The sequence below is a fragment of the Labrus mixtus genome, chromosome 19 (assembly GCF_963584025.1).
Source record: "Labrus mixtus chromosome 19, fLabMix1.1, whole genome shotgun sequence".
NCBI lineage: Eukaryota > Metazoa > Chordata > Actinopteri > Labriformes > Labridae > Labrus > Labrus mixtus.
This window is the reverse complement of record NC_083630.1, coordinates 14,908,340-14,935,279: the sequence shown is the minus strand read 5'-3', so window position 1 is coordinate 14,935,279 and position 26,940 is coordinate 14,908,340. Positions and strand designations below refer to the sequence as shown.

Sequence of the window (26,940 nt, the reverse complement as noted above, 5' to 3'; positions counted from 1 at the left end):
AGTTCAGGGTATTATTGATCTGTTTTTGACTGCTGGAGGGAGTTAAGCTCAGTGATATCACACCAGTAGCTGAGGCTTCAGAGCCATCACGGTCTTAAGAGAACTTAAGCTACATCTTAGCTAACTACTAACTATGACTTGGATATCAAAGCGTTTTGTAACTCACGACTGAGTGACCATTAATATGAAAATGAATAAGTTTCAGAAAAGTGGGCGCTCCTGCTTGCCACTCTGAATCTGAAAAGTTTCGCCACACTGATCGTCTCGAGCACTAGCGTTGTGAGCCAGAAAGATGTCAATCAACACAAGACAGATGTCACTTAATCAGCGAGAAAGTGTCAATCAAAAAGTGATCTGCCATGCTTCCACAGCATTAAGAAACAGTCTTGGTTTAAAGAGCAAATGAGCCATTTTTAAAAAGTTTTCCTGACAGTTTAAGTGTCTTGTTTTTTATCAGAAACCCGTGAATGCCCAATGAGACTCTCACCTGTGATATCAAATATGCATAGTTACTATTTCAACACAGATTTCCAGAGACTGCGATAACATTTTACAATACAACAAATACTGTTAGCAGCTACATACACAGGCAAGAATACTGCTCTGTATAGTAGCCTATATAATCCTGTTGGTTCATTTTATTGTCTCAAACTGTGTACTGTCATATTTTATAGAAACCCTGTTTGTTTTCACATGAGCTTAATTATTTGAGCGTCTTCACTTTGTCTTCTCTTACCTTCAGGGACCAATATAACCACAGAAACATGAATAAATCCAGATACTGAAGAGAAAAATTTGAATTTTTCAGAAGCTGACTAGAGATGAAAGAGTTGTCAGTGTTGGTACATTTGAATTCAGACAGATTTGGAATTTTGCATTGTTTCTAGTATTTGGGCTGATCAAGCTAACAATCTGCTGTCGGTACATTTATTTATTGTTAAATGCAAGTTCAATTTCTAGCAAAATGTTCAATAATGTTTCATTATTTCTTCGGGCTCATGTAAACAACTTAGTTGTATCACTGTACAAGTTGAAACACCTGTTCTTTTCCTGACTTTAATCAATCACATTCTTCCAATCCTTGCTCCTGCTTTGCCTTGGGCGTCGTTTATTTCTCACGCCGATTTCTTGTAAGTCTCTCACCTTCCTGCTTTCCTCGGCACCATTAACAACTCTGACTCTCCCAGCTGCAGGTCCCCTGGTTTCTATTAGTTCTAGGAAACGTATTCATTAAATTTGCAGATTAAATCCCCAGGGAACAATGTTCAATCGATGAGCACAAATACATGACTTTCATTCCACACAATTCCTCCCATAGACCATAGAGAAGTGTGTGTGTGCATGTGTGTGTGTGGGTGTGCGCGCGCGCGTGTGTGTGTGTGTGTCTGTGAACACACAGACAATTACAAAAGGGACATCTAAACAGTGTAGGAACAATTTCAATCAATGGCTAAATGCTAACAATGTCCCTCAGTCACAGAAAGTAAATGGTGTCTCTCCCTCTCAATGTGTCACCTTCATTGTGTTCTCAATTTTTTTTAAGCCTTTCCCCAATCCTGATTTCCCTCTAGCTCTATTATCTCTTGCTCTCCTTTTTCTCCTTCCTTTTCATGATAAGGCTTTTTTGTCATGAAATTGAGCATTTGTATGGAGATTAAATGAGTACCTTATTTTTAGTGGAGTTTCTTCAAACCAGCTGTTGTCATCTCATTGAAAGCCAGACCAACGTCACTGGTGATGCACAACGGAAAGAGAAGAGGTTACATGCAAATTAGTTTCAAAAAGTGTTTAATCAAGTAAAAATGACGACAAATTTCCATGCATGAAGCGTAGCACTAACACACGTAGTAAGTATACACACAGAGGGTTGCATGGCCTTTCTTCAGCTGCAGGCGGTACGCTGTTTCGCCCAGCTGTTCTTCTGCCCCTGCAGCCACTCTGCAACTCTGCATCTGACCTCCCCATCTCCGCCAACAACAACCTGACCCAGCTGGCTCCAACATCAGTGGCACCCGCAACAATACCGAAAAGCAAAGTCACAGAGAACACATGGCTGTGAATCATCACATGCACAACAATTACTCCTAAAATAGAAAAAAGAAAAATGTAGTCCTAAAGCGGAGGCAAAGTTGTCATCAGCGACCCAGCATGAGTTTATTAACATGCTTCATAAAAGTGCATCAGCTAGGTCATTATTTGTTTTTTAGGTTTAGCTATGGAAACTGGGAGGAAAGGGAAAGACTAACATAATACATTTAATGTCAGGGTGGCTTAGAGCTGTGTTTCCATGGTAACAATCAGTAACACCTGATTAGGAGTGACAATCAGTGTCACCTGCTGACAAAGTAGGGCTCCATTAGTGGTTTTCAAACTGGAGTGCACAAGAAGGTAAAATATTTGTGATAGCTTCTCATGCTGAAATAGAATATCTCTTACATCTGATTTTCTTCTTCTTATCTTTGAATGAATGTAGCAATTAAACTGTAGTGTAGTCAGCAGGGACAAAAATAGCAATTTAAGGCCGTGGAGAATCTTTTTGTGAATTGAAACGTTTAATTAGTAACTGAGATTAGTTAGTGACATGGAAAAACTTTTAACTCAAGTTTTACCTTGTTAGAACCCTAACAGCACAATTTAGGTTTTAAAGTTCCTGTAAAGAAAAAAGAAAGTAAAAGTTCAACATAAAATACTCACCAGATAAAAGTTCCTCACAGTAGCTTTAATCATTTCATGTTTCATTTTGATTCATTTTATTTTTTTGTGTTTTTGTTTGCTTGTTCTCAGATTAGCTTTGCTTTGAGCTTGATGTTGATAACGTTGCTGATTCTGAGAGTTTGACGTAAGTATCATCCTACCCACATTGACTTGGTTTGCGTAATTCTCATACGGTCAGTTTGAAAAGAACGCGATGTGGATGCCCCTGTAGGTGAAAAAGTATGCTAAGTCAGCCTCTCTTGTGGTCTTGTGGTAAAGAGACGTAAGCTGTTGTGACAGCGATGTAGGCTAAGGCCACCAGTATCCACGAGGCATACAGCCTCAGGGACCACCAGGCTGAAATAATAACATACAGTTCATGTACGCTCAGCTCTTACTTTAACCAATTCTTTCATTTTTGTTTTTTGTGTGTTTAAGTATTTTGTGCATTTTGTTTGCACTTAATGTCTTCATATTTGTGTTTTTGGTAAGCTATCTGATCTGATGTTTTTATTTTTAAAATGAAATAATTTAAGAAACTTAATCAATAAGCATCAATAAGCCTCAATAAGAGCATCTGAAATGAATTAGTTATTATTAGCATACAAATGAAGGTCACGCAAACTATCCACCTACACATTTTATTCTGCAGCCTTAAATTACCTTGAGAGCGAACAATTTACTACATAGCAATTGAAATGTCTTTTGAATCACCCTTGTGCACATCTTGAATACATTAGATTATATGGTGTCACTTACATCACGTCAGTGCTGTAAAGATACTCAGAAGGTGGAATAGTGTTGATTGGACATGTGTACACTGTGGCCCCATCTCATGCATTTCAAATGACTTCGGTTGTATAGACATTGTTGACAACCTGATGCAAAAATCCTGGTTTACATTTACCCACATCTGCTCCACTGATCACACTGCTGCTGGTATTTCTCTGTCAAATCTCCCACTGGGGTTTGAGTAAATGTTATGTGCTCAAGACTTGTGGTGGGAAGAAGACAAGAGCAGAGATTTGTGTCTACACACAACCGCCTGACAGCCTTTTAATCATCGAAACACTGGACTGATGCCAGAGTTTGAACGTATACTCTCCGGCTCCATCATTCACAGAAACGCACGCTCCCTTCAGCGCAGGGTGAAGGAGCCTAATCACAGATTGTGTTGAATTTAATGATTAAGGGGGTTCAAGAGAAGAGAGGGGATGACATCTGATGGACTGAACGCAGTATCCACAACTGAGGTCTGTATCTTGTTTAATCGAGACTGAGGAAAATTGTCTTTTAATTGAATGAATGTTGGCACATCTATCAAAACAACAGCAACAATCAAACTGCTGGTTTCACGCCCAAAACTGAACACAAGTGTCTCCCCATTTCATAAATGTTACTTTTTTTAACATCCTCAGGATATTTGAAAAAAATGCTGGTTGAAGTGTTCAATTTTCTGAAGTGTAGTTTTGATTTCTTTTTTGATGCTATGAAAATAGGTTCTTTCTTTCTTGACAGCTCAGTTGACAAATGCCTGCGGGGCAGCACTGGATTAGCAGATTAGAGGAAACGTAACAAACACTAACACAAGAGTTCTTGAGTGTCCGCATGATACATACTGTATGTTTCATTTAGCAGAAGGGGGTGTGACTTCAATATCATGGCTCCACCGTTTATCCAAGAGGGATTCATATCAGTGTCCATCTTTAGACGATGGTACCACCACATAAGCTAAGATAGCAGTACTGTGGATGGTGTCTGCAGCTAAAGATATTTTAGCCTCTAAAAACTATCCAACCATAAATGAATGGGTTTAATGTTTGATCTTCTTTCAGGATTTTTGACTATTTCCCTGTTGGTTAAGTGCATTTTTCTGCTGACCCTATCTAAAACGGTGCATGGCTTATAGCTTAAAAGCACCAGACAGGTGCCATGTTGACCTCCATTTAACGTAACTTTTTCGACTGTTTTGCTCGGGGTATCTTTTTTTTATTTTGGTCTGAATAGAAATTGATTTACATTCCAAGTTTGCCACTAAAGCCTCTTTTCCGCTGCTGAAAGGCTCCATGCTTTTGTATTCAATTTCAGATTTACAGATTTTTATAGAAACAAGAAATTGGGGACAGAAAAGTGTTTACTCTTGCTAAATGAAAATGTCTGAGCTGAGAGTTTTCCTTCACGACAGATCAGATGAATTACATGCTAACACCGCTAAAGATTGTATTTGTGGATTCTGAAGCCTGCAGACATTCATCCTCAGGCAGCTTGTGAAAGTGGAAGTCAGTACGTAGGTTAAGTATTTATCTCATTAAACAACACCTAAAAAAAACAATCTCCATACAACATATTTCCCAAGTGACTTTGATGTTATTAGCTCAACGCTAGCAGCTGTTTTTAGCTAGCAGATTGAGACAGACAGTTTGTGTTTGCAGCATTAATTTTAGATCAACGGGGGGTGATGTTCATGTAATCCAGGTGGCAAATAGCAAAACAGCTCAAATGCTATTTTATAGCATAGGTGAAGATGGTTCCCACAGACAAAATGTTGTTTTAGGGTTCATCATAGGATAGGTACTTTATTGTCATTGTATAAAAGAGCTCTTTAAGATTTGTGAGCTTGAGCATAAACTTTCATTAGTAAAAAAAAAAATACATTCTAAAGATACAATTATTATTATTCTAATATTATTTTTTATCATTTTTTTCTAATTCATATTCAGAAAAGATAGTTAAAACACAGCCATTTGTAGCAAGTGAACCCATGCAGAGAAAGACTTGTGATGTGTGACTTCAGGCTTGGCAAGTGTGTCTGCCTCTGATGTTCCTTCAAATGCAGATACACTTTTAAATCTCTGCTAACGGCCGTCTTAAGCCATTAAAGACGAGAGGAGAGACATTGTCATGTTCAAGAGCAGAAGGCTCATATAGCTCTCCTTGCTCATTTTAAAATTCACTTTCAATCCTGGTCGCCTGATCTCTCAAAGGCTGCTGCCATCTGTCATTTCTGTGTGATCCCCTCATTCCCTCATGTCGGTCTTCCTTTACATACAGGATGAACTTTTATGCATAACAAGCTACTGTGAGTCCTGGGTAGAAGAAACTAAATGTGAGATTTTCAGAGAAAAATGTACTGTATCTTGAAGTTTCCACCAGACCATAATAATCCCTAAGAATCTATTGCAAAGCTAAGTGCAAAGACAACAAGCTTCTTTTTTTATGCAGAAGGACAAGGAACAGGCTGATGAGAACAACCCCCCCTGTAAGCTGTCATTACAATCAAATTCCATTGAGTTGGTGTGATTGGCTGTGACGTAAATGTTGAGCCTCCTGTCATAGTGGAAACATGAATCAAAAGAAAGGTGTAACGCAAATCTGTACTGATTTTTGTAAACATTTGTATGAACATACTGTTCCTAGAAAGAATAGTTTACTGAAGAAAACTTAAAATAAGACGGCAAAACCTCAATTTTGTTACTCAATATTCGTATTTCCTCATCCAAACACTTCAAAATGTGTAAGAAAATGTTGAAGTAGCCTATATAATTGAGATGCCATTTCTTTTTGAATTTATATACATTCATATTTATCATCAAACCACCCTGAATTACGACTTGACATTAATAAAATAGATCATTGGCTGTTGAATCTATGTAAGCAGTTTGATGGATGGCAGGCTGATCACATAAATTCACTATCGGTCATGATTTCTTTGTCGCTCATATTTTTCTCCTTCAAACAAGCGGCACATAAGTAATAAACAACAGTGGCAATCAAATGTAACTGCTTTGAGGGTGCATTACAAATTACCCCTTAAACCCTCATGGAAATCTCATAAACAATCCCCTCATGGTTTTATTCGACGTGTTTCATGCAATTAGAAGAAGCTAAATCCCTCAATCATCGCTCATTGTGAGGAGGGGTTCCGAGCTAAGGCCAATCAGAGAGACTCCAGGGAGGCTGCCTTGGAGATCCTCTACTGTAGCTGTAAACACTTCAGGTACAGCCAATCGTGTCCTATGGTGTAAAGCAGGTGCAGAGTTTGACTTCAACTGTTTCTTTCTTTTGATAAATCGCTCCTTCCTTTTTATTTCAACAAAAAGCTCAGACCTGAGATTACTCTGGCTGAGGCGTTCATTCCTCATATTTTTCTTCCCGGTCTACCCGCTGAAGCTCATCAGTAAAGGTCAAATCCTTTTGTGGCCTTTTCATCCGTCCACTGTCCTACTAAACCTAACACAGCTGACCTTTCGTTCAACTTCCTGTGACCTGTGGGGCAGCAGACCAGTAGAAATGAAAAGCCTGCTTAAGTTGAACACAGAAACCACAGAAGCAAACGCACATCTGACCTTCTGTAACATTTAATTAACCAGTAATTAACTAAACGTTAGACTTCTTTCTTACTTCAATCTGTAAAAAGATTTTTTCATAAGCTCCCTGGATAGTAATGCCTACATCTCACAATAACCATGCATTTAGGAACTGGATCACTGTACAGATGGATTATACCGCCCACAATTTAAAGCTGCCAAAAATGAAAAATGCTTGTTACCTCTGCGTCCTCGGGTGAATCTTTCTGCTATCGATCGGTTTGACAAATACATGTCAGAAAAGGCATTTAATTTAAGTCTAAAAAGTCCAACCATTTTTCTTACTGCAGAGTACCACTTGCTGACTCAGAGGCAAACACTTCTCCTCACAAAATATGACTAACCTACACTCAAGAAAACACTGCTGTACTTTTTCTTACTCTGGCAGTGAATTAGTGTGAGCACAGACACGGGAGTATATATGAGTCAAAAATAAGAGTCAGTGGGATTAATTATTAAAGTCAAGATAGAAGCTCTTTAATCTCTAATTTAAGATTTAACTTTAAGCTCTCCCAATCAGCTTAACAAGCTGATTAGGAGGGCTGGCTCTGTGCTGGGGACTCGCTGTGGAGCCCCTGGAGGTGGTGATGGGGAGAAGGATGATACAGAAACTGTTGAACATTATGGACAATAACATGCATCCCTTACACAATCTCATGTGTGAACAAAAGAGTGTTTTTAGTGGGAGGCTACGGCAGCTAACATGCAAAAAGTACAGATTTAAAAATACTTTTTTACCTCCTGCAATTGAACTTTATAACGACTCCCCTTTAAGTAAGGACAGAAGACATTTAAACTTTTAAACTTTAGCCTGAGCTGCATATATCATATATCAAACTGTATTGTGGGCTCATGTTTTGTTGTATGGGTGGGATATGTATGTATATATGTGTTGTGTTGTGTGTTTGTATGTATGCTGGCTGCTGGAACACCTACATTTCCCTGCTGGGATGAATAAAGTATATCTTATCTTATATCTATCTTATTATCTTTAAATCTAGTTTTCTTTGGCTCCACAGATTTGTAATTTTCCTTTTCTGTCATTTGTAAATTGAGTTCTCATACTATTTTTACCATCAGACATGTCAGTTGTACTGATGTTTGGATGGCTGTCTATTGGTCGATCAATCATTCACCACAGAGACAAAAATATGTCAACATCTTTGGATAATATAAAAATGGCTTTTAATTGACACAGTCCAATTTTAACAGATTAAAAACAGAAAATCAAACTCTTCTATCCCTTCAGTTATCAGGTTTTAGGTACAATTCTAATTGATTTACTGTATGGACTGCTATTATACACTTAGGTAACCTGCTCCATTTATTTATGTATCTGTTACGACATGGGAATGTAATTGTCTGAATGTTGCTGTGACTCTGTTTGTTTCCTTTATATTGTCTTGGCTTCGGTAGGGTGAGAAACTGAATTGCCTTTCTTGGATTAATAAAGTCGTCTGAATCCAAATCTGAATAAAATATTTTCTTTGCTTTATAGTGTTGTTGATGTTCTTTCAGTGCAATGAATCTATTTGTGGCTTTGAATCTGCAGTATCTCATCACAATTCTCTTTCTTGACCATGGTACTGGATGTCAATAATTCATTATTGTCTCAATACAACCAATACCTAATACAGTGTTGTTTCCACCCCCCGCCTGAAAACTTAAAGATTGATCCATATTGATGCTGTCACCTTATTTTTTTTAGCACTAACTAACAGATCAAAGTGAATAAAAGTATCTATTTGAAAGGTGCTGCCAAATTTAGTGGACTACTTGTCCTATACACAAGATTCATTGCACTAGAAAAAAGACAATTCTACAATACATTATAGATTTTTCTTTCATGTTTTACAAGATTTTTTAAAGTCCTCAGTTCAGACCTTTATTGTCCCTGGAAGGGAAATTTGATTTACACCAGTGGACACAAAAAACACAACAGATAAACAGACAGTGCAACACTTCCTTATTTAATACAACCAAGAAATATAAAAAATGTCCTGGCTGCTCAAACCAATTCAAAAGCACATCTGGTGTGTGTACATAATCTTTATACAACATATGCTGTGATCGCTGTGAGCACACTGGTTCCACAGGTGGTGTTGTGGTGCCTAAAAACGTGGGTATAATCTTAATTAAAAGTGGCCTGTCCACCATGCATGCAAGACTACTCTTGAATATTTAGTGAGTGTGTGTGCTAGCCATTTAGAGACAGAGTAGGGAGGGTCAGCCCTTCACCATAGAAAAAAAACTGCAGCATACTACTGAATGTTACCAATCAATCAATGGTGTGAATCAGAGGAGATTTAGACGTGGGTAAACCCTATGGAGACTGAAAACTAAGTGGGTTTACCCTGCACTACACCACTGGGTTCCAGTTAGACAAACTGGTGTCAAACCAAGAGTACTTGATGTTACACATCACCTATGGGATTCTCAAACCAAAATCCAGTGAGCCGATTCCAAAAGTGAATAAAAGGTTGCCCCTCTAAAAACGTTTAAGTTAGGGTGGAGGACAAAAATACTCTAATTTCACTTGTTTGTTTTAGAGCAAAGTGAGCTATAAGTGACACATGCAAGCCTAATAAGAACAATGTGACGTTTTTTTTTCCTCTTTTACAAAAAGTAAAGTATAAGATCGTGGAAATAGAAATATGATGGGCGTAGCAGAGTTGCATTGTCAACCAGACATAATATAATAAATAATAAAAAAAAAGGAGCACACAGTTCAACAAAGTGAAAACGATCCTGCCTTTACTAGTTTTATATCACATCCAATTAAATTCACACATGACACCGGGGCAGAAGGTCATGAGGTATGTTAACCAATAAGTGTGGCGCTTTAATGGAATATGACCTCTTCTCTGTATGCCGGCGCAGTACTTTAACCTACACTTATACATTGTAATGTGCAAAATCACAGCCCTGATATAGTATTCACTCAGGGTCCCCTCTGATTTAACACACTGTCGGCTGATGATTTATGTGCATAAACGTCTCAGGAAATACAACAGGGAGGTAATAAGGCATTTGGCCTCCTGTTTAGCGATTATTTATAGCCGACAAAGTGGCAAGAGTCACGGCTGCTCCTCGCTGGTGGCCTGAGGTTACCATGGGGACAGAGGAGAGGGTCACTAGCTGAAGGGAGAGTTGTTGATCTGCTTGTTTATGGTTGTCTGATTGATTAATGATTGACTAAAATGACAGAACAATCTCTTGTGTAATGTGACTGTAAAGTGTTTTACCCTGAAAAGGTATATAGTTAACAGTTCGACTAATGAGACAACAGACTCCTGAGCACAGGCATGACGAATAAGAAGCAGACCCTCACCCATGCAACATTAAACCCACAGAGACCGAATTTCCTCTGAAGTGGTTGTTTGGTGTCTTTGAACTCATTAGCATCTCTTCACAGCCGTTTAGTCTCGCTTTCTTGTTTTTGTCTCTTTTTGAAGTTTCTGAGTATTTTTTTTGTGACCCTTCAATCTTACAAAGACATTCTTGTCACTGTTCTTTGTCATGTGTCTGTATGTACTTGTTTCTGTCATGTTTTGTCTCTTTGAAGTGCTTTTAATAATAATCATTTTTTTAATCCTGCGAGGGGAAATCCAGTTTTAAACTCTGCACAGGCCGAAATACACACACACACAGGATCCTACGGAGATGCATCTCCAGGGCAGTTTTGGGATCCGATGCCTTGCTCAAGGGCTCAGGAAATGGACTGGCACCTCTCCAGCTACCAGGCCAATTTCCAGACTTGGTCCGTGCCGAGGCTTGAACAGGTGACCCTCCGATTCCCAACCCAAGTCCCTACAGACTGAGCTACTGCTGCCCCCCTTTTGTATTTCTTTGTAGTCATTTTGTATATTCTTGGTACTTTTTTTAAAGTATTTGTTATGTTTTCCTGAAGTTGCTTTTGATTCTCTTCTTATTTAGGTAACACTATGGACTTGTTTTGTGTATTTGTGGGTGTTTTCAGTCTTTTTGCATTACTTGGAAGTTATTTTGTTTATTTGCTGTTGTTTTGTTGTGACACTTGTGTCTCATTGAAGTCGTTTACCATATCTTACTTTTGTGTCACTTTGTAAGTTAAGTGTCTGTACCTCTTTTGTTGTTGCCTCGTGTCTGAAGTCATTTTGCTTTTTGTTTGTTGTTTGTTTCCTGACACTGTCACTTTGTATTTATCTGCCAGCAGTAACTTTGTCTTTGCTTTGTGGTTCTAGGTCTGTACTTGTTTTGTTTTCATTGTGTGTCTTTGCGCTCATATTGTCTGTTATGTATGTTTGTCATTGTTCTGTCATTTTATTGACACATTGTTTTTAACATTTGCTTGTCAATGCTCGGTTGACTCTTTAGCCCTGTTCAGTTCAAGGTGCGATATTAACACCACTGTGACATCACAGATTTGGTTAGTTTTGTGTAAGGGGTCTGTTTCCAGTCATGTTGCTTCTCTTTGCAGATTTGTGTACATTTGGTCTTTCTTGTCATTTTGTATCTTTGTCTGCAGTGATAATTCCTTTGAACTCATTTGAAAGCATTTCCAACATGGGGCGATAAACATAAACTCTCAGAGGGTAATGTATACTATTCCTTAGAGACCTTAGAGTAATCAATCAATGGCTGTTGCTACTGTCACACATATGACAAATATGTATTTTAAACCTCCACCCATCACTGAAACTTGCCTCTCAAAGTGACTGGCACTCTCTCACTATAAGGACTCTGGATGACCTTCTCTGACAACACATCCCTCCCTGATAAAAACTCTTCTCTGGAAATCATTTCCTCAGCGGAAAAACCCCGGCTGCACCTCACACCGCTGCCTTTATTAGGCTTTCTGTTGTTGTGGCAGAGCAGCTGAGCTTGTTCCTGTTTGCTTGTTGTGCAGCAGCAGCAACAACAACAGCAGATAACAATCCTGCTGCCATGTGAAGTGTGAGACAAATGTGTGGCTTGGCTCACGCTGAAAAACCTGTCCAGAAGAGTGGAGAGACAGAAAAGCAGCTTGTAGTGATCCAGCCTGAATAGCGCTCTTCATCTTCATAATTAGTTGAAATGAGCAGTGACGGCCCCCTGATGACTGTGTCGTTCAGAGCGCTTTTACATCGACATAGTGCCAATGTCACTGAACGCAGCTGAGAACCAGTTACTCAGAAAAACAATCTACTCCAGTCTACTTCTCATACATATTCGACTCTTTAATGGAAATTATCGCTTCATAGAATCTAATCAAGGCTAATAAACCATTTCAAGTGCTACTTCTTTAGCTTTTTTGGTAAAAACTCTGCTTCAAGTTAATTCAGCATTCAAATGACATTTTGGAACTTGATCCTCATAAACAGGATGTGAACTGGACCGAGTTTGAGAAAAGAGCTCTGCATTACATACAGAGCAACAAGGGGGGGAAAAAAGAAGTGAAGAACAAACATGACTCCATGTGGATGACAGAGAGAATTATTAAATACACACAGATTAAAGTGGTTTCCTTTGCAGCGCTGCCATTTGATTTGATTTGATTGGGGATTAAACTCCTCACATCTGTCAGGGTGTTGTGGTGCAGACATGTTAACCTGCTGTAGGGAGTTGTGTATAGTGTACATAATATATCTATTTTATTTATGAAACACATTATGAGATGCTGCTGTGTGGAGTGCTTGGAGGTCAGAGTGAACAACTATTGTGTTTGCCTTAATACAAAGCTGTATCTTGTTGGGATTGCTTTGACATAAACATTCCCTCTTAGAGAATGATTATCACAGAAGCCTGAAGCAGATATGCATCCATACATTTCATTTGCTTTAATTTCCCATGATAAGGAGCCATAATTAGGATTGTTTTGTCTTTACGTAATACATTGTTTCACATCTTATAGAATAGAATAGATAGAATAGATGTTTATTGCCATGTGTGATTCCTTTGTCTGTCACTTATTTTGAACCAGTTTGTGATAAACGGGGGCTTTTTTCTTTTCTTTGACTTTTCGCATTCTTGTTTATCTATTTTAAGTATGGAGCACAGGAGCTCACTTGTTTGGGCTGTTATGGGGCTTCATTTTGACACTGTATGTCCAATAAATAATTGGTGTAAATTTAAGGTTTTGAGATAGAGAAACTGTAATTTATATAATAAAAAATGTTTAAGGCGGTGCACTACGTTAAAGCAGGTGTGTGAACACTTTTAAACAAAGTCTAAACACATCTAGTTTTTTTTTGTTTTCCATAAACTAAACTTGCTGCCTGTTTGCTGTCGCCCTGCAAAAGTGTTCTAGTTCAACTTGTACACCACCACATCATCCAGCTGTGGTCCACAGTGCTGCAGAGATCAACACAGAACAGCTGATTTCAGATCTATATGGCTTCAGTTCAATTCCTGAGGGAGCATATCTGACAAATGTCCCAGTATCAACTGGAACATGCAATCTCACCTAAACAGAAGAGTTTCATAAGAAAACATGACATGATTTTATAGCACATTTTTCCCAATAAGGAACCCATTTTTTTATTTTTAGCATGATATATGTTGGAGTGTTTCTTTTTTAGAAAATAACTATAACCATTTGAACTCACATTCTCACACCCCTCCTCCTCCTGCTATTCGCTTATTGATATTCAAACTCATCTTGCAGTCCTCCATCTTTTTTTTTCCAATCACTTAAATTCCACATTATCTTACAGTTGAAGGTCACAAGCTTGATGAATGTCACACATGTGGCTATAACCAATAGACATGTCCAAATGAAGAATAAGCAGGAGTGCAGTTATACACACTTGTGAGCAATTTTTACTCAACAATTATCAGCTTTAATTGAGCCCGATTATTGATATAACCAGGAAATCTTTCTTTAAAGTGAATAATTCAAGAAGAGATTTTCTGTTTGCTGCTGAACAACAATAAAGAACTCAGCTGAATAAAATATCACCAGCAGCTCTTCAGGTAAAGGAAGTTCAATGGATTTGAACAACAACCTCTTCTACTTGTTTCACCTGCTCTTGGAGTTCGTTCTTACAACCTTTAAAATTACTACAATCACAATAAAAACAGAATAAGACTCCAGGTCACTCACTGCTTTAATTCAGAGTTTAATTTGTTCAATCTTTAGTCTTCATCTTTCAGATCCGTTTTACTAACATTATTCTCAAGTATTTATGCAGCTCACCTACAATCAACCCTCTTCTAGCTGTTTTTTTGCTCAGTGTGGTAAAGGTAATCCAAAAGTACCACTAAAGTCCTCATTGCTGATCCATAATCCCACCAGACTCTCCAGTCCCTCTCTCTCCCCCACGTCCCCCATGGACCTCCACATCGCCTGGCAGTCAATTATATCTCTTAACCTTCAAGAAGCCTGCACAGGAGGCGGAAGAGACCCATATCTTTATTTGATCTTTATCCTTCCCCTTCCACCACAGCTGGAATAGTAGAGCTGTCAGCACGAGCCTTCAGTTAACCCCCCCCTGAAACCCACCAGAGACACCGACCACGGCATCCGTGAGTCTGATGCGAACACAATCTCATCATACACGCTGGAGTCAATCTACATGTGTGTGTGAGATGCTTTCTCTATTAAGGTATTCAACTGAGACATAGCAAATATTCCCACAGCACATCACAGAGGCGGATAAATAATGTATGAAATGACAAAAAGCACATCAAAGCCAGAAATAAACCACATTATATATGATTGGAATTTTAATATAAAACAGGAGATGATCAGCACCTATCACTCAATTTTTCGCTCTTTCAAAACTCAATATTTTTTACTTTGTCTTTACTGTTATGCTAATGAGTCCAAAGGATGTTAGTCAGCCGCTGACCAGCAATCAGACAACAACAGGAGGCACATAGAGACCCGCTCGAAGTCGATATTCCACCACCATCCATCACATTGTTTCTTTATGCAGATTCCTCTCGACCTCTCACCCTGCTTCTTTCCCTCTCTGTCCCCAAAATGCCGCTCTCTGATTCCTGGCTATCAGCTCAGATCAATACATAAGCCCTCCTCAAGAGACAATCATTCGACTGTTGTCTTTATCTGTTCTGGTAGGTATTCGCCGTATCACAGTTGATCCTGAATGAACTGGGAAGAGCGAGATAGAGCTCTGTTTGACTCTGGCGGAGTGCAGTGATCTTTTGAGGAACAGCTAGATCAATCATTCTGCTATTGCTCTCTGATTTATCCGTCCAAGTCCTTTCTCTCCCTAAGTACCCGTCTCTTGAGGAGGTCCATTTTATCAACGGCCAGAGCGTTTCTGAGGGCGCCAAAGAAGCCGTGATAGTGGGCCGTGTTGTGGATCATGAGCAGGACTCCAGCCAGCAGTTCATTGGTCACCAGCAGGTGGTGTAGGTATGCCCTCTGGTGGTTTTTGCAGCAGTAGCAGCCACACCCCTCCACCAGGGGTCTGAAGTCGTCATGGTACCTGGAGAGGGGTTCAAAGAAAGTTCAAACACGATTTACAAACAGCAAGCCTTAATGTAAATGAATTGTTCAATAAACACATGAAAAGAGATATTCTGCAGAGACTGCTGATTAAAACGGCGATGGGGTTCTATTATAGCTGCCACAAACCTCTTGTCGTTGAGATTGATCTCAAAGGATGTCATCTGTGTTTGATCATCAAGGTTCAGATCTCCGTTCTGTTGCTTATCCCCCACTCTGTTCCTCTCTTCGTCCAGCTCCAGCACTTCAAATAAAAAGCATGTACACATGTCATTAATCCCAGCATACCATTTGCCTTTCACAACATAATATAATCCTTCAACAGGAATATGTCACTACATACAGAAACACAGTGCTCATTAAGCCCTGCTGCTGGAATGAAACGCTGGACTGACCCCTTTTAAACACTGTGTGTTCTATATTCTCTGTGCCAAAAAGCATGTTCCCTACAGGCTGAGAGTGAGGATGGAGAAATGTATGTGAAGGATGCTGTTGTTGTTAGCTGGAGGGAACACCTAATTATCTGGCTGACTAGGAACACATGGGATTCAGGGAGCATGAAAAAATTAAGAAAGAGTCCATAGTGATTCATTTAATTAACGATGTGGATTAAGAAGCAACAATGGACAAAAGAGGATTAAGTGCAAACTGAAACATTTGCAGCAGGGGGCAACAAAGTGTATGAACAAAGCATGAAACCGAGGTATTAAGGGTTTGTGTGGTGGTGTGTGTATGTGCCATAAGGAGGGGCTGATAAGAGGGAGAGTTAAAAAAAAGGGACAAAATGAGGCTTGACCAGGAAGCAGGAACTTTTGCAGGAATTCTGGCTCTCAAAGACAGAGAGCAGTAAAACTACAAAAACAGAGAAGCTGAGAAAAAAGGGTTTGAAGTTTGAAGGCTATTTATTCAAACAAAGCTGTTTTTGTTTTTTGACTAATCTATTTCCACATTATTGCAGACTTTCATAAAGTGAACAATTAAAACAAAAACATGTGGACACAGAATTCAGTCACTGGTCGTCTAAAAGTAGGAATGAAAACACATTTCAATGTGATTCTGTTTTTATTTTTTTTCACATTTTGTAACAAATGAGAAACTTAATCTTATCTAAATGTAATAATTAAAGAGCTTAACATCCTGAAATCACCGATTCAACACGAGTTGCTGCTTCAGAACCTTAAATGTGTGAAGCTAGTTAGCTAGTTAAGATAAGCTAGTGAGCTTTGCAGTTTGCTCGTGCTTTATCAAAATTGTATAACACATTCAACTATTAAGAGGTAAAGGTATTTAATAGAATAGAAAACAGTAAAAAAAAAAAAAAAACAGCTTTGACTAATGCTATGTCACCTGCTAGCCTTTACTAGCCCGATTTCTGCTAGCATAGCACGTAATGCTTATCCGATAAGCTAGGCTAGTTAGCCAAACAAAAGTGGTTTACACTGCTGCCTTTTTTCTTAATTCTTATAGCAGCTAGCTCATTATTTATCTATGTTGTTAGAAATTCAACTATTGAGAGCTTTTTGTATCGAAAGTGTTTTTTCAAATACAGAAAACAAAGTGGGAACATAGAAGGACTTCAAGATCCAATAAATGTGATTATCTCCAACAATAAACAGTGCTTTGGAATAATACTTAAAATCTAATTCATTTTATTATTCCTCTTTTCTTATAACGGGTTTGGACATCAACTCTGCTTTGACCAAATATTTAGTTTGTGTGTTGTGGTTTAGTTTGAATATGTGGAAGAAGTGCAGCAACAGGAGAAAAGAAGATTTGGAAAAATAAAACAAAACGTTGTTAAGAGCTATAAAGAGCGTTTAAACTTTTGAGAAGGAAAGAAAATAGGAATGGGGTGAATTGGAACGAGGTCTGATGTTTCAAAAAGGGTCTTAACTGGAAAGTGAGGGTGCTGACATCCCCCCATGAGGCCCTGTAATTGGCTGATTGGGGAATTAGAAGTTGCTCTTCAGGTTTGACACCATCACTGCCCTCACCCCCATTGAACTCCATTATGCTCCATGTGCAGAATTGATTAGTGCTGCCTGAAACTAGTTACTGCTGGATACCAAACATAGTCTGTCAAACAACTTTTTAATGAAGCACAAAGTCCAAAAGCTCTTATCATTACACTTCTCCTGGGTTCACTTGAGACACCGATGAGAACAACGGGACTGGACTTAATTGTGAACTTATCGGCACTGCCTTGAGATTTTCCATTGATTTCATTTCAGCAGATGAAAATCTTTCTTCCAATTATTTCAATTGACCTGGGGCTAGAATATACCAGCAACATTTGGCAACTTCACACAGACAAACAAGCCAACGCATACTTTGAATGCAAAAGACTCTTTACTATTCATTATATGACAAGAGACTGAAAAGGAAGCCTTTCCCTCATGCTCAACAAATGAAAGTAGATGAAGGGTTGTTCATCCATAGGCACAGTCGGCAAGGTCCCATTTAAGTCTGGCAGAGCATTCTGTAATTAGACTCTGCTGTGTTGTGAATTCTCTTTTACATTGTATAAGAACCAGAAAACTGTAAGCATATCCAGCTCAACATCGCAGGCTCCTCTTATGGAAATTAACATAAGCGTGCCGAGCTAATTATTGAGCTCCAATCATCAGCTCTGTGTTTTGATTAGTGACCCAGCACCCTTACAAATATCAAAGTGGTGCCCCTTTTAGAACATTCATACATTATCTTTTTTGTCTCTTTTATGCACCAGAAATGATGCTATGTACTGTATTAGTCAGACGAATCATATTACCCCACCACATTTCATTCCCATTTCATTCTCATCCAAATGCATCTTTGTGAGAGAGGCCCCCTACCCAAATGACATCGTGACATGCCAGTTTGCTCTAGGCTATTATCTACTGAAAGCTTCTTAAGAGAAACAGTGTTTTCCATCTGTAAGGAGCAATTTGCTACATAATGCCTTAGTCTACAAAAAAGTCATTTTGTGGCTATGGTACTGTAAGGTCTTTTACACGGACAATCATTTGGTTTGGCAAGAACAGGTCTGTTATAATGTTTCCATTCCAACATGTTTAATTTAACCCATCACATCAATATTAGGAATTACACCTCACACTGCTGTACTTCATATGTTCAATGTCTAAACACAGAGTGAGTGCTGGGTGGGTTCCTACTTAGGAAGAAAAAGACCCCTCTGTTCTCTGAGACAAGAATGAGCCCTGCAGGAAATGAAAACAATGTGTTTGTAAAAGACAAACTTCAGAAAAAAGTTGGTGCAGCTTAAACGGGAATGTTGGAGAAGCAGAATGTAAACAAATCAAATTTTTTGGTTACATAAAATCGGTAATCATAAATGTTCTTGTTTTCAGATGGACTTTGGTCCTTGGGCAAAACATACTTAAATGTATTGTTCAATGTATGATGAACCTAAGCAAAGTTTTATTCTAATATCTTTGTATGCCTGCCTGAGATGTTGATTTACCCTCTACATAACGTAAAATCAGGAATTTGTTCAAGTGTTCTTCAGCACAATTATCTACCACACCTTTAGGGGGCGCTCTACCTGCGCGCTCTGGATCCGGGGAGATATCGAAGCTGAAGACGAGAGCACAGCCCCGCTCCGTCACCTGGAAGGGGAAGAAACTCTCAAACAGGTCCACGCCGACCTCCACGCACGCCAGCACCTCATCAGGTCGTCCTACGCCCTGCAGCAGTCTGAGGGTGACACGACAACAACGAAAAGCCAGACACAGCATTAAAACCCAAAGTGACTATTAACATTCCCTTCAATCACACAAAAGGGTGATGATATGTACTGCTGGACAAGAGGAAAACACCAGCAGAATCATGTGCCGGTGTGTTTTTGTGACTTTCTGGCTCCCTCTGACGCTTCGCCTAGTGGTGTCAAAGTCAGGTCGAGTTTAAGAAATCAGTAGTGACTCCTCTCAACTTAGAAGGAAGAAGCGTCTCCTGACAGCAAGAACTTCTTGCCGGGGCAGTATTCAAGAAGAGCTTATTAAAATGCAAGCTTAGAGAAACCGGCATGGAGCTCGAGGATACAGACAATCTCTCTGAACGGGAACCTTCCTCTGAAACTCAGAGCCACAGCTCCCCCATGACGTCCAGGAGAGGAGCACTAATGTGGGACTCCTCCACTCAAAGGTCTCTTTAAGGCCGGAAGTGAACAGAGTCTGGGAACGGGCAGATTTGGGAGAAGGTTCACTTGAAAGGAACTCCTTTCAATATCAGCTAAAGAATTATTTTTGGCAAATCATTTCCACAGGCGAAAAAATTGGCAAGATATGATTTTTTTGTTCAAAGTGTCTCTTCAATCATAACCCCTGGATATTTCAATGTTTAAATCTTAAAGAGCCCATATTATGCCCTTTTTGGGGTTCGTATATTTAATCTATGTACCTACTTTTGTACGTTCACAATAGCTAAAGTCCGAAAAAAGTGTCTGTTTTCATGTACTGCTCCTCCTTGCTCCCTCTACGCTCTGAGTCCGTCAGCTACGCTCTGTTGAGCCCCCACTGTTAGACCCCACGTGGGCCAAGTCTGCTCTGATTGGTCTGCCGTTATTGGTCAGTTGCTCAGCACGCGTCTCGGAAATTTCAACATGAGCTGCAGGGCTTGCCACAACGTTACATGCAGCTAATGCTACAGCTAACAGGAGGACGTAGGAGAAGCCGCGTTTCCGCAGACTTTGAATTTTTGCACATAGATGTGCCTAAACATGCACAGGACACTTGGAAAGCACACTAAAGAGCATATAAAACCAGAAAAAGCATAATATGGGACCTTTAATACAGCACTATGTTTATTGCTAAAATTAAAATGTTCAATTAAATTGAAGTGTCAGATATTTAAAGCTCCTGTGAAGAAACTCCCTGTGAACTAAACGATACCTCTAGTCTCTTTGATCTTGTTCTGTACATGAGTAAATAACAGTGTTTTCAGAATTAAAATCCAATCCTGCTTAATTTTCAATGTCTAACATGAAACTGAGAATAAATCTTTGCTGTTGGACTTTTTTTTTTTTTTTTTTTTTTAAATGGCTGTATCAGCAACATGTCATTCATTTTGGGCTGCTGCCTGACACTCTTGAAAAAGAGATTTTTAATCTCAACTAGTTTCTTTCCCGGTTTAATAAAGGTAAAAAAAAAAAAAAAAAAAGAGAACTACCTTAAGTGCCACCTTCTCTTTGTCAGGAGGTAAAGTTTATATAAATAACCAGTCTTGTTACTGATCGTCTCCTTTGCTTTTGTAGATCCTAGAGCTCTATCAGTCTAAAAGTCTGTTTTATGATCAGTTGTTAACTCTTCACATGAGCAGACAACTCCAGAAGATAATATCATGCTCTCTCTGCTGTCTGTAAACTCAACATTATTTATTATTATATAAGTTTAATATCATTACACTTATATAATAATAGTTGTTATTATTGTGTTATCTGTTAGCCTAACAGTTGATGGTTGATACATTTTGTTTTTAAATTTGACAAATGTCATGAAATGAAAAAGAATGGTCTTTCTTTGTAAACAGGGTTTAATCCTCAATGACTTTGACTCTGTACCATCTTTAAGTTGAAGCAGAGATAATGCCTGCTGACGGGCTGCGTGTGTTTGTGTGTGGGGTGGGGTGGGGTGGGGTGGGGGGGTACAGGCGCTTCTTCACTTGTAATCAATCAGGACGGATAATTTACTGATTGGGCAGGACCCACTAACTTGGCCCAATTAGTCTGTATCACACTGTGTTGCTCACATCCTGCCATGCCGGCATCACTTGGTGCATTTTAATCGACACTGCTGCACCAGTTTGATAACTGACTGAAAACGAGAGGAATTCTAATGAATTAATAGTTTATTAATGTGATGCTCAGGGCTCAGGACTTAATACTTAATTTTCATATTCTTGTTCGAGGATTACAAAAATAACGATGTGGCTTTAGTTAAATTTTCATTACTGAATTATTCTGAAATTGACTTTTAGTTTTTCTACTTTTAACTGTTGATCATTATTGAATTCATTTGTTTATTTGTTGTACATTTTAAAGAATGCATTAAATAGTTAGTATCTAGAATGTGATCATCAGACTGGTACAGTAAATTCTAACAATAATCTATAGCTGCAGATGTAACTGACCATGTAAGCTGTTAGAAGACATCACTTTAAACACATTTATTGATTTGAAAATCATTCATTTTATCCCAGCAGGCATGTTTATTTGCTCTCTCTATAGATCCACTGCAGGAAACCCTTTCAGGCTGATGTTGATCTGCTGAATAAGCACTGGGTCTGCCTTTGTGGTTCATGTTTTCATTGAAGTCAAGATGATAATGAATAACACAGCACCATAGAGGCTCTGTTGTAGACTTTCTTTTAATCAGGGACTGCCTTTCAGTCAATATGATGACCTCTCTCTCTCTCTATCTGTGATCAGTGAACACATGTTGACCAGCAGGACTCACCTGGGTTTGTCCTCAGGCAGCTCTTTGGTCACAGCTGTGATGAGCTGGGTCCTCAGGTTCTGCTCAATTGCCCCCATTTGAAGGCCATCCAGGCAGAATCCAGCCACAGGCCTCTTGGCAGTTTCTCTGGCTGAGCGCAGCCTCTCTTCCAGGATGTCTCCCCCCTCCACAACACCGAACACCTCCACTCCCTCCAACTCCTGAAAGGAGAGACAGTTTTTTGATTAAACAGCTGACAGGAAGAAATGCTGAGAGATCAGCAAGAGAGAGCGGAAAAAAAAAAAAAGACAGGAGAGGGAAAAAATCTTGAGAAATTGACAAGCAACATCTTGCCTAAGTGTGTTTAATCTTTCAGGGATATATGTTCCCATGTGCAGAAAAAAAAGTATGACAATTGCCAGAGCAAATCAGACTTTTTTGGTATTTCACATTTCAATATCACGAGGAGAGAGGAAACCGGTCTCAGCGGCAATCGAGCAGCTCATTGGGCACAAAGTCTCATAAAATGTCTAACAATAACCTGTTGAAGAAATGTCAATCCACTTTCAGAGCTTGTTTTAGCACAGAAACAGCCTCCTCAAGGTGACTAATGACCTACTTTCAGCAGCAGATGGGGGGCGGCATTTTAATTCTTGGTATATAGAAATCCTCAGGTAAGGTCCTTCTGGTGGTTCAAAAACCAAGACGCCAAGACTTAAGGCTGGAGGAGATCAATGTTTTGGCCATCACAGCCCCTCAGCTTTATTTGGCTGACGAGGCGTAAGGCGCTCAAAATCAGTGACTTCTCTTAACTCACTGTTATAGACTTCCTCATCTGTGATGCTGCCTTTTTTCCATTCTTATTTATTCGATGCTTCCTTAATATTCTCAAGTTCTTTCCCTGGTTTTATTTATTTCCATTCCAAGGTAACTGATTTGGGTTAGGGCTCTTTTTAATTCATTCATCTGTTTTATTGTTTTTACTACCATTTATCGCTGTAATGATGTTACCACATTGAACTGTTTTTACTCTTTTTCTTTTCTATTTCATGCTTTTATCTTTTTTTCATTGTTTCTATCCATTTGTATCTCTCTTGTCTCGTTTGAATGCTTTTCCTTCTTGTTATAGCTTTTCCATCTTTTACTGATTCTATCGCTTACATTATTTCACATCTTTGCTCCTCCTGGTCTCAATGTATGCAGCTGTGTTGTCTTGTGTTAATTTCATTGGTTGGTTCTTTTGCTACTGGCTTCTCGTGTTGTTATTGATGTTTTGTTTTTGTTGTTTGGGTTCTTATGTATTCTTCTGCTTGAATGTCGAACCACTTTGTAAACCTTTGTGTTCAAAGGTTCTAAATAAATAAAGTTATTGTAATATACTTAGTCAACTTGTTCTGTGGCAAGAGCAATAAAATACACTTAAGAGTGTCTCATAAATAGAGCATTTAGTTAAATAATGATTCATGTTAAGACACAAAAAGCTGACACATTCACAGATCTTTAAGGACTAGAATAATAGTTAGAATTTATTATCTCCACTGAAGCATAACTTAGTTAAAGTGAAATATGTCTTGCTCGTGATGCTTCTCCTTCACCTCTTCATGTTGGATCAGCGTTTTCCTCTCTATCATGAATGAAGTATTAACTGAGTGCTTTTAAAACACAGTATCTCAGTTGATTTCATTAGTCATGCATGAAGCTGAACCTTAAAAAACACCTACTGATAACAGAAGTACGCACTGATAATGTGTGCATCTTAATCTCACTGTGATTCCAGCCGAGGCAAAGCTGCACAACAACAACAGCAAACATCAATCCTTGTCCTTTGTGCATGTGCCGTGCATGACTAATTCCCCAATGTAAGAGAAAAGTGTTTGTGTGTAGGCTGCAGGTTGTGTGTGTACCTGTGATTTCCGGTGCACGAGCAGACACGCATCCAAGTGAGCCAGAGTTCGATCCACCGACTTGCGGACCCTTTTCCGAGAGGTGTTGTTCTGCCAGGTCTCTCCATCTGCCATGCTCTGGTACCAGTCTGGCTTCACAGCCTTCTGGAGCGCCATGAACTTGTCCACTGTCAGCTCTATTCGCCCCCCGCTGCCCCACACTGACACCGTCTATTAAGAACCGAAAGATGAGATCAATATTAGATGACACCTGAGATGGCAAAAAAAAACCATTGACGGTATAAAAAGATGGACGTCTTAACAGCTCCCTCGGAATGAAACCAAATTATTTAGAGGTCCCCAAACTTAAACCTTTGGACCATGGCTACTGTCACACCAAAATAGAAAATTAACATGTTAACGTTTTAAATGTTAAACTAACATTAACATTGTTGAACTGAAGAAAACGTAAAACTAGAAATGGAGGGTATTAACTCATTGGGAAAATGTTTATTGAGGTATTAAATCACTTGAGAAGGAGGTCCTTTTTAATTAACTGGTTCTGTACAATAGGACTGTAACTAAGAGGCTACGTCCACTTCTAATTAAAAGTCAATTTGACAATGGGACTTATGGTTCCAACAGTTCATAGATATCCATATCTAATTCTTCACATCATGTATACGATTTTTACCTAAAATGTGTCAGTTTTGTATGTCTTTGAAAAAAGGTCTCACCTTATTTGTGGTGTAACCTGTCGGGCATTGGGTCGCAGGGTCGTGCAGAGAGCAATACAACACAGTGTCATGAAGACCTGCACAAAACATGAAACACAAATTTACAGCTCATCACTTCATCAGAGGAAAAAAAACACACAATTTGTTACAACCTACACAGGCCGAGCACGTAGCAAGGTGATGGGGTGCAATGCTTCATTACTTCATGTTAATGTGGAGACTCCAACGTCTGAGGAGAGGAATGAGGTGTGGTCTTATCAGCAAACACAGCTGCAGCAGATGATCAAAAGGTGCAGGAAACAAAAGGCTTCATAGCAGAAAATACTCGTATTAATTCTAATTATTCAATCAATGCCCTTCCCTTCAGGGACTTAAGAGACAGAACAGTAGTAATCCTCTGACAGTTTACCACAAGTGGCGCTACAGTGATTACATTTCTAATTTCAAATGTCTTTGCCTGAGGCAGAATAAAGCTTACCGCTGTACAGCAAAGCCGAATGAGGTCGCACTATGGGGCATTTTAATATCACTCAGAACAGCAGCACTAATCAGCTTGCCAATATTGAACGAAACACTGTACATTTGGAGGCAATTTGCTCCAGCCTTTTCAATTTAGCCAGTACAAATGTATTCATACATCTTGAGCTCTTAACAGTACATTTACACAGTGTGCATGAATGACATTTACATCAATCAACGAGTCATACAACTGATGTTTCCCTCTTTGCAAATATGATTACTGCATGGTGTTAAAGAATAATCGTGAGGGGACACAAAGGCAAAAAGGTTCTTTCAAAACAGTCCTTCTCCTCAATGACAGCAAATGATATGGTTAGGACTGATTCTGGGCAGATTTTAATTCTTGTTTGAACATATCTTTTTTAACTAATATGGTGTAACACAGCTTTGAGAAATGTTTCATAATCTAGAAATGTGGGAAATATAGGAATGTTAAATCTGCAAATGAAATGTGAGTGTGTGTATCACATTCTGCTGTAAGGGATTTTCCCTTTTTCCATTTCTAACATCACGCCTTGAAATGTCTGCTTAGACAAATTAATTATTAGAAAACTTTGTATCTAATTAACACATAAAATGATGTTGAGCTTGAGAAAAAAAAAACACCCCACAGGGTCCACAAAGTTTTAAAGCTTTCAATTATACTTCGCCCTTCACTTAAAAAGCCGTCGGATATTAATTGTTTACCGTTGCTTTCGTTGACAGGTTGCTGTGCTAACAACCCTTTAATCACAGGTAGCCACACTCTACAATTTACCTGTTTTCTCCCTTGTTTCATCTCAATGGAACCATAATTCACTAAATAAATCAACATCCTACTGTATGAAAAGTCTTCGAACTGGCTTTTTAAGGCTGTATAAAAATTCTGCTGCATTAATGTAAATACAACAATGTTTGATTATAAGTTAGATAAAGGCTCATAATGAAGTATTATTTTACTATTTGAACATATTAGAATATCTTTAGGAGACTTTTTAAATCATGTCTAATCAAAGCTATTTAATCTGATAGAACCGTGGTTCTTATCTGGTCTAGCCTCAAGACCAACCATCAATGGCTTTCTGATGTTTTTTAACCAATCGGATTTATTGAATGAAAAGAAATGGTTTGGACCTCAGACGGTACAAAGAAAAGGAACATAACAAAAATGTTTACAAAGAGCTTCACAGACACTATTCACCACTGAAAACAGATGTAAAGAATCACTGAGTTAGAATAAAACTTCTACTGATTTGACTTCATATTGCATAATGACAATAAATACTTTCTACTCTACTGCTGATTACTCTCTGGAAAACACTGACAGGGGACAGAAAATGAGGGAAATGTAATTGAACTTTAACAAATGTACCTGAAAACTTGGAGAATCCGTCCTTAAACTCCTCCATCACTTCTTGGTGTTCTGCTCTAGAATAGAGAAAAAGTGATGAGGATGGAAGCTGGATTTCAGATACTTTGGTTTTAGTGTATGTGCTGACTTTAGCTTACATATTGGACAGGGTGACCTGTGTGACGGACGGTAGGTTGCTGAGGCTGTGCAGTGTGTCCTGGGTAAGGTGGGGCACTGTCCCGAAGTGTGTGTACAACAGACACCCCGGGACTTCAAGAGCATGCTGTCCCGTCCTGCCAAGCCCCTTCAACACACCCAGCCGACTACCTCCCTGAAGCACTCGGGAAAGCTCCAGCTTCATCCTGTTGCCAGCAGTCGACGTGTTCAGATAGTTAACAGTTAACCCAGCCTACGTTAACTGATGTTGGAAGAAGCATGTGAACTCGCCTTCCCTTCCCACTCACGTGTTGTTACGACTCGAGTCTTCCTTTTACCGGGTCGAGGAGTGTACTGCGTTTAAACGACGAACGCTGAGAGACAATACG

At 39.1% G+C, this 26,940-nt stretch overlaps 1 protein-coding gene across 2 annotated transcripts; it reads right to left on the bottom strand.

Annotated features, from left to right (window-relative positions):
• Nucleotides 1-14,110: 14,110 nt before the first annotated feature.
• On the bottom strand, nucleotides 14,111-26,786 carry qtrt2 (queuine tRNA-ribosyltransferase accessory subunit 2). Of its 2 annotated transcripts, none has more exons than XM_061064838.1 (8): nucleotides 26,554-26,786; nucleotides 26,417-26,472; nucleotides 24,547-24,623; nucleotides 23,831-24,040; nucleotides 21,948-22,147; nucleotides 19,022-19,191; nucleotides 15,625-15,739; nucleotides 14,111-15,475 (listed from the first exon to the last, which is right to left on the bottom strand). In XM_061064838.1, the coding sequence occupies exons 1-8, from the start codon at nucleotides 26,754-26,756 to the stop codon at nucleotides 15,232-15,234; spliced, it is 1,275 nt and encodes a 424-aa protein (XP_060920821.1). In that variant the 5' UTR covers nucleotides 26,757-26,786; the 3' UTR covers nucleotides 14,111-15,231. The 2 variants fall into 2 exon arrangements, with proteins under 2 accessions (XP_060920821.1, XP_060920823.1); XM_061064840.1 differs by having other exon boundaries at nucleotides 19,040-19,191.
• Nucleotides 26,787-26,940: the final 154 nt, after the last annotated feature.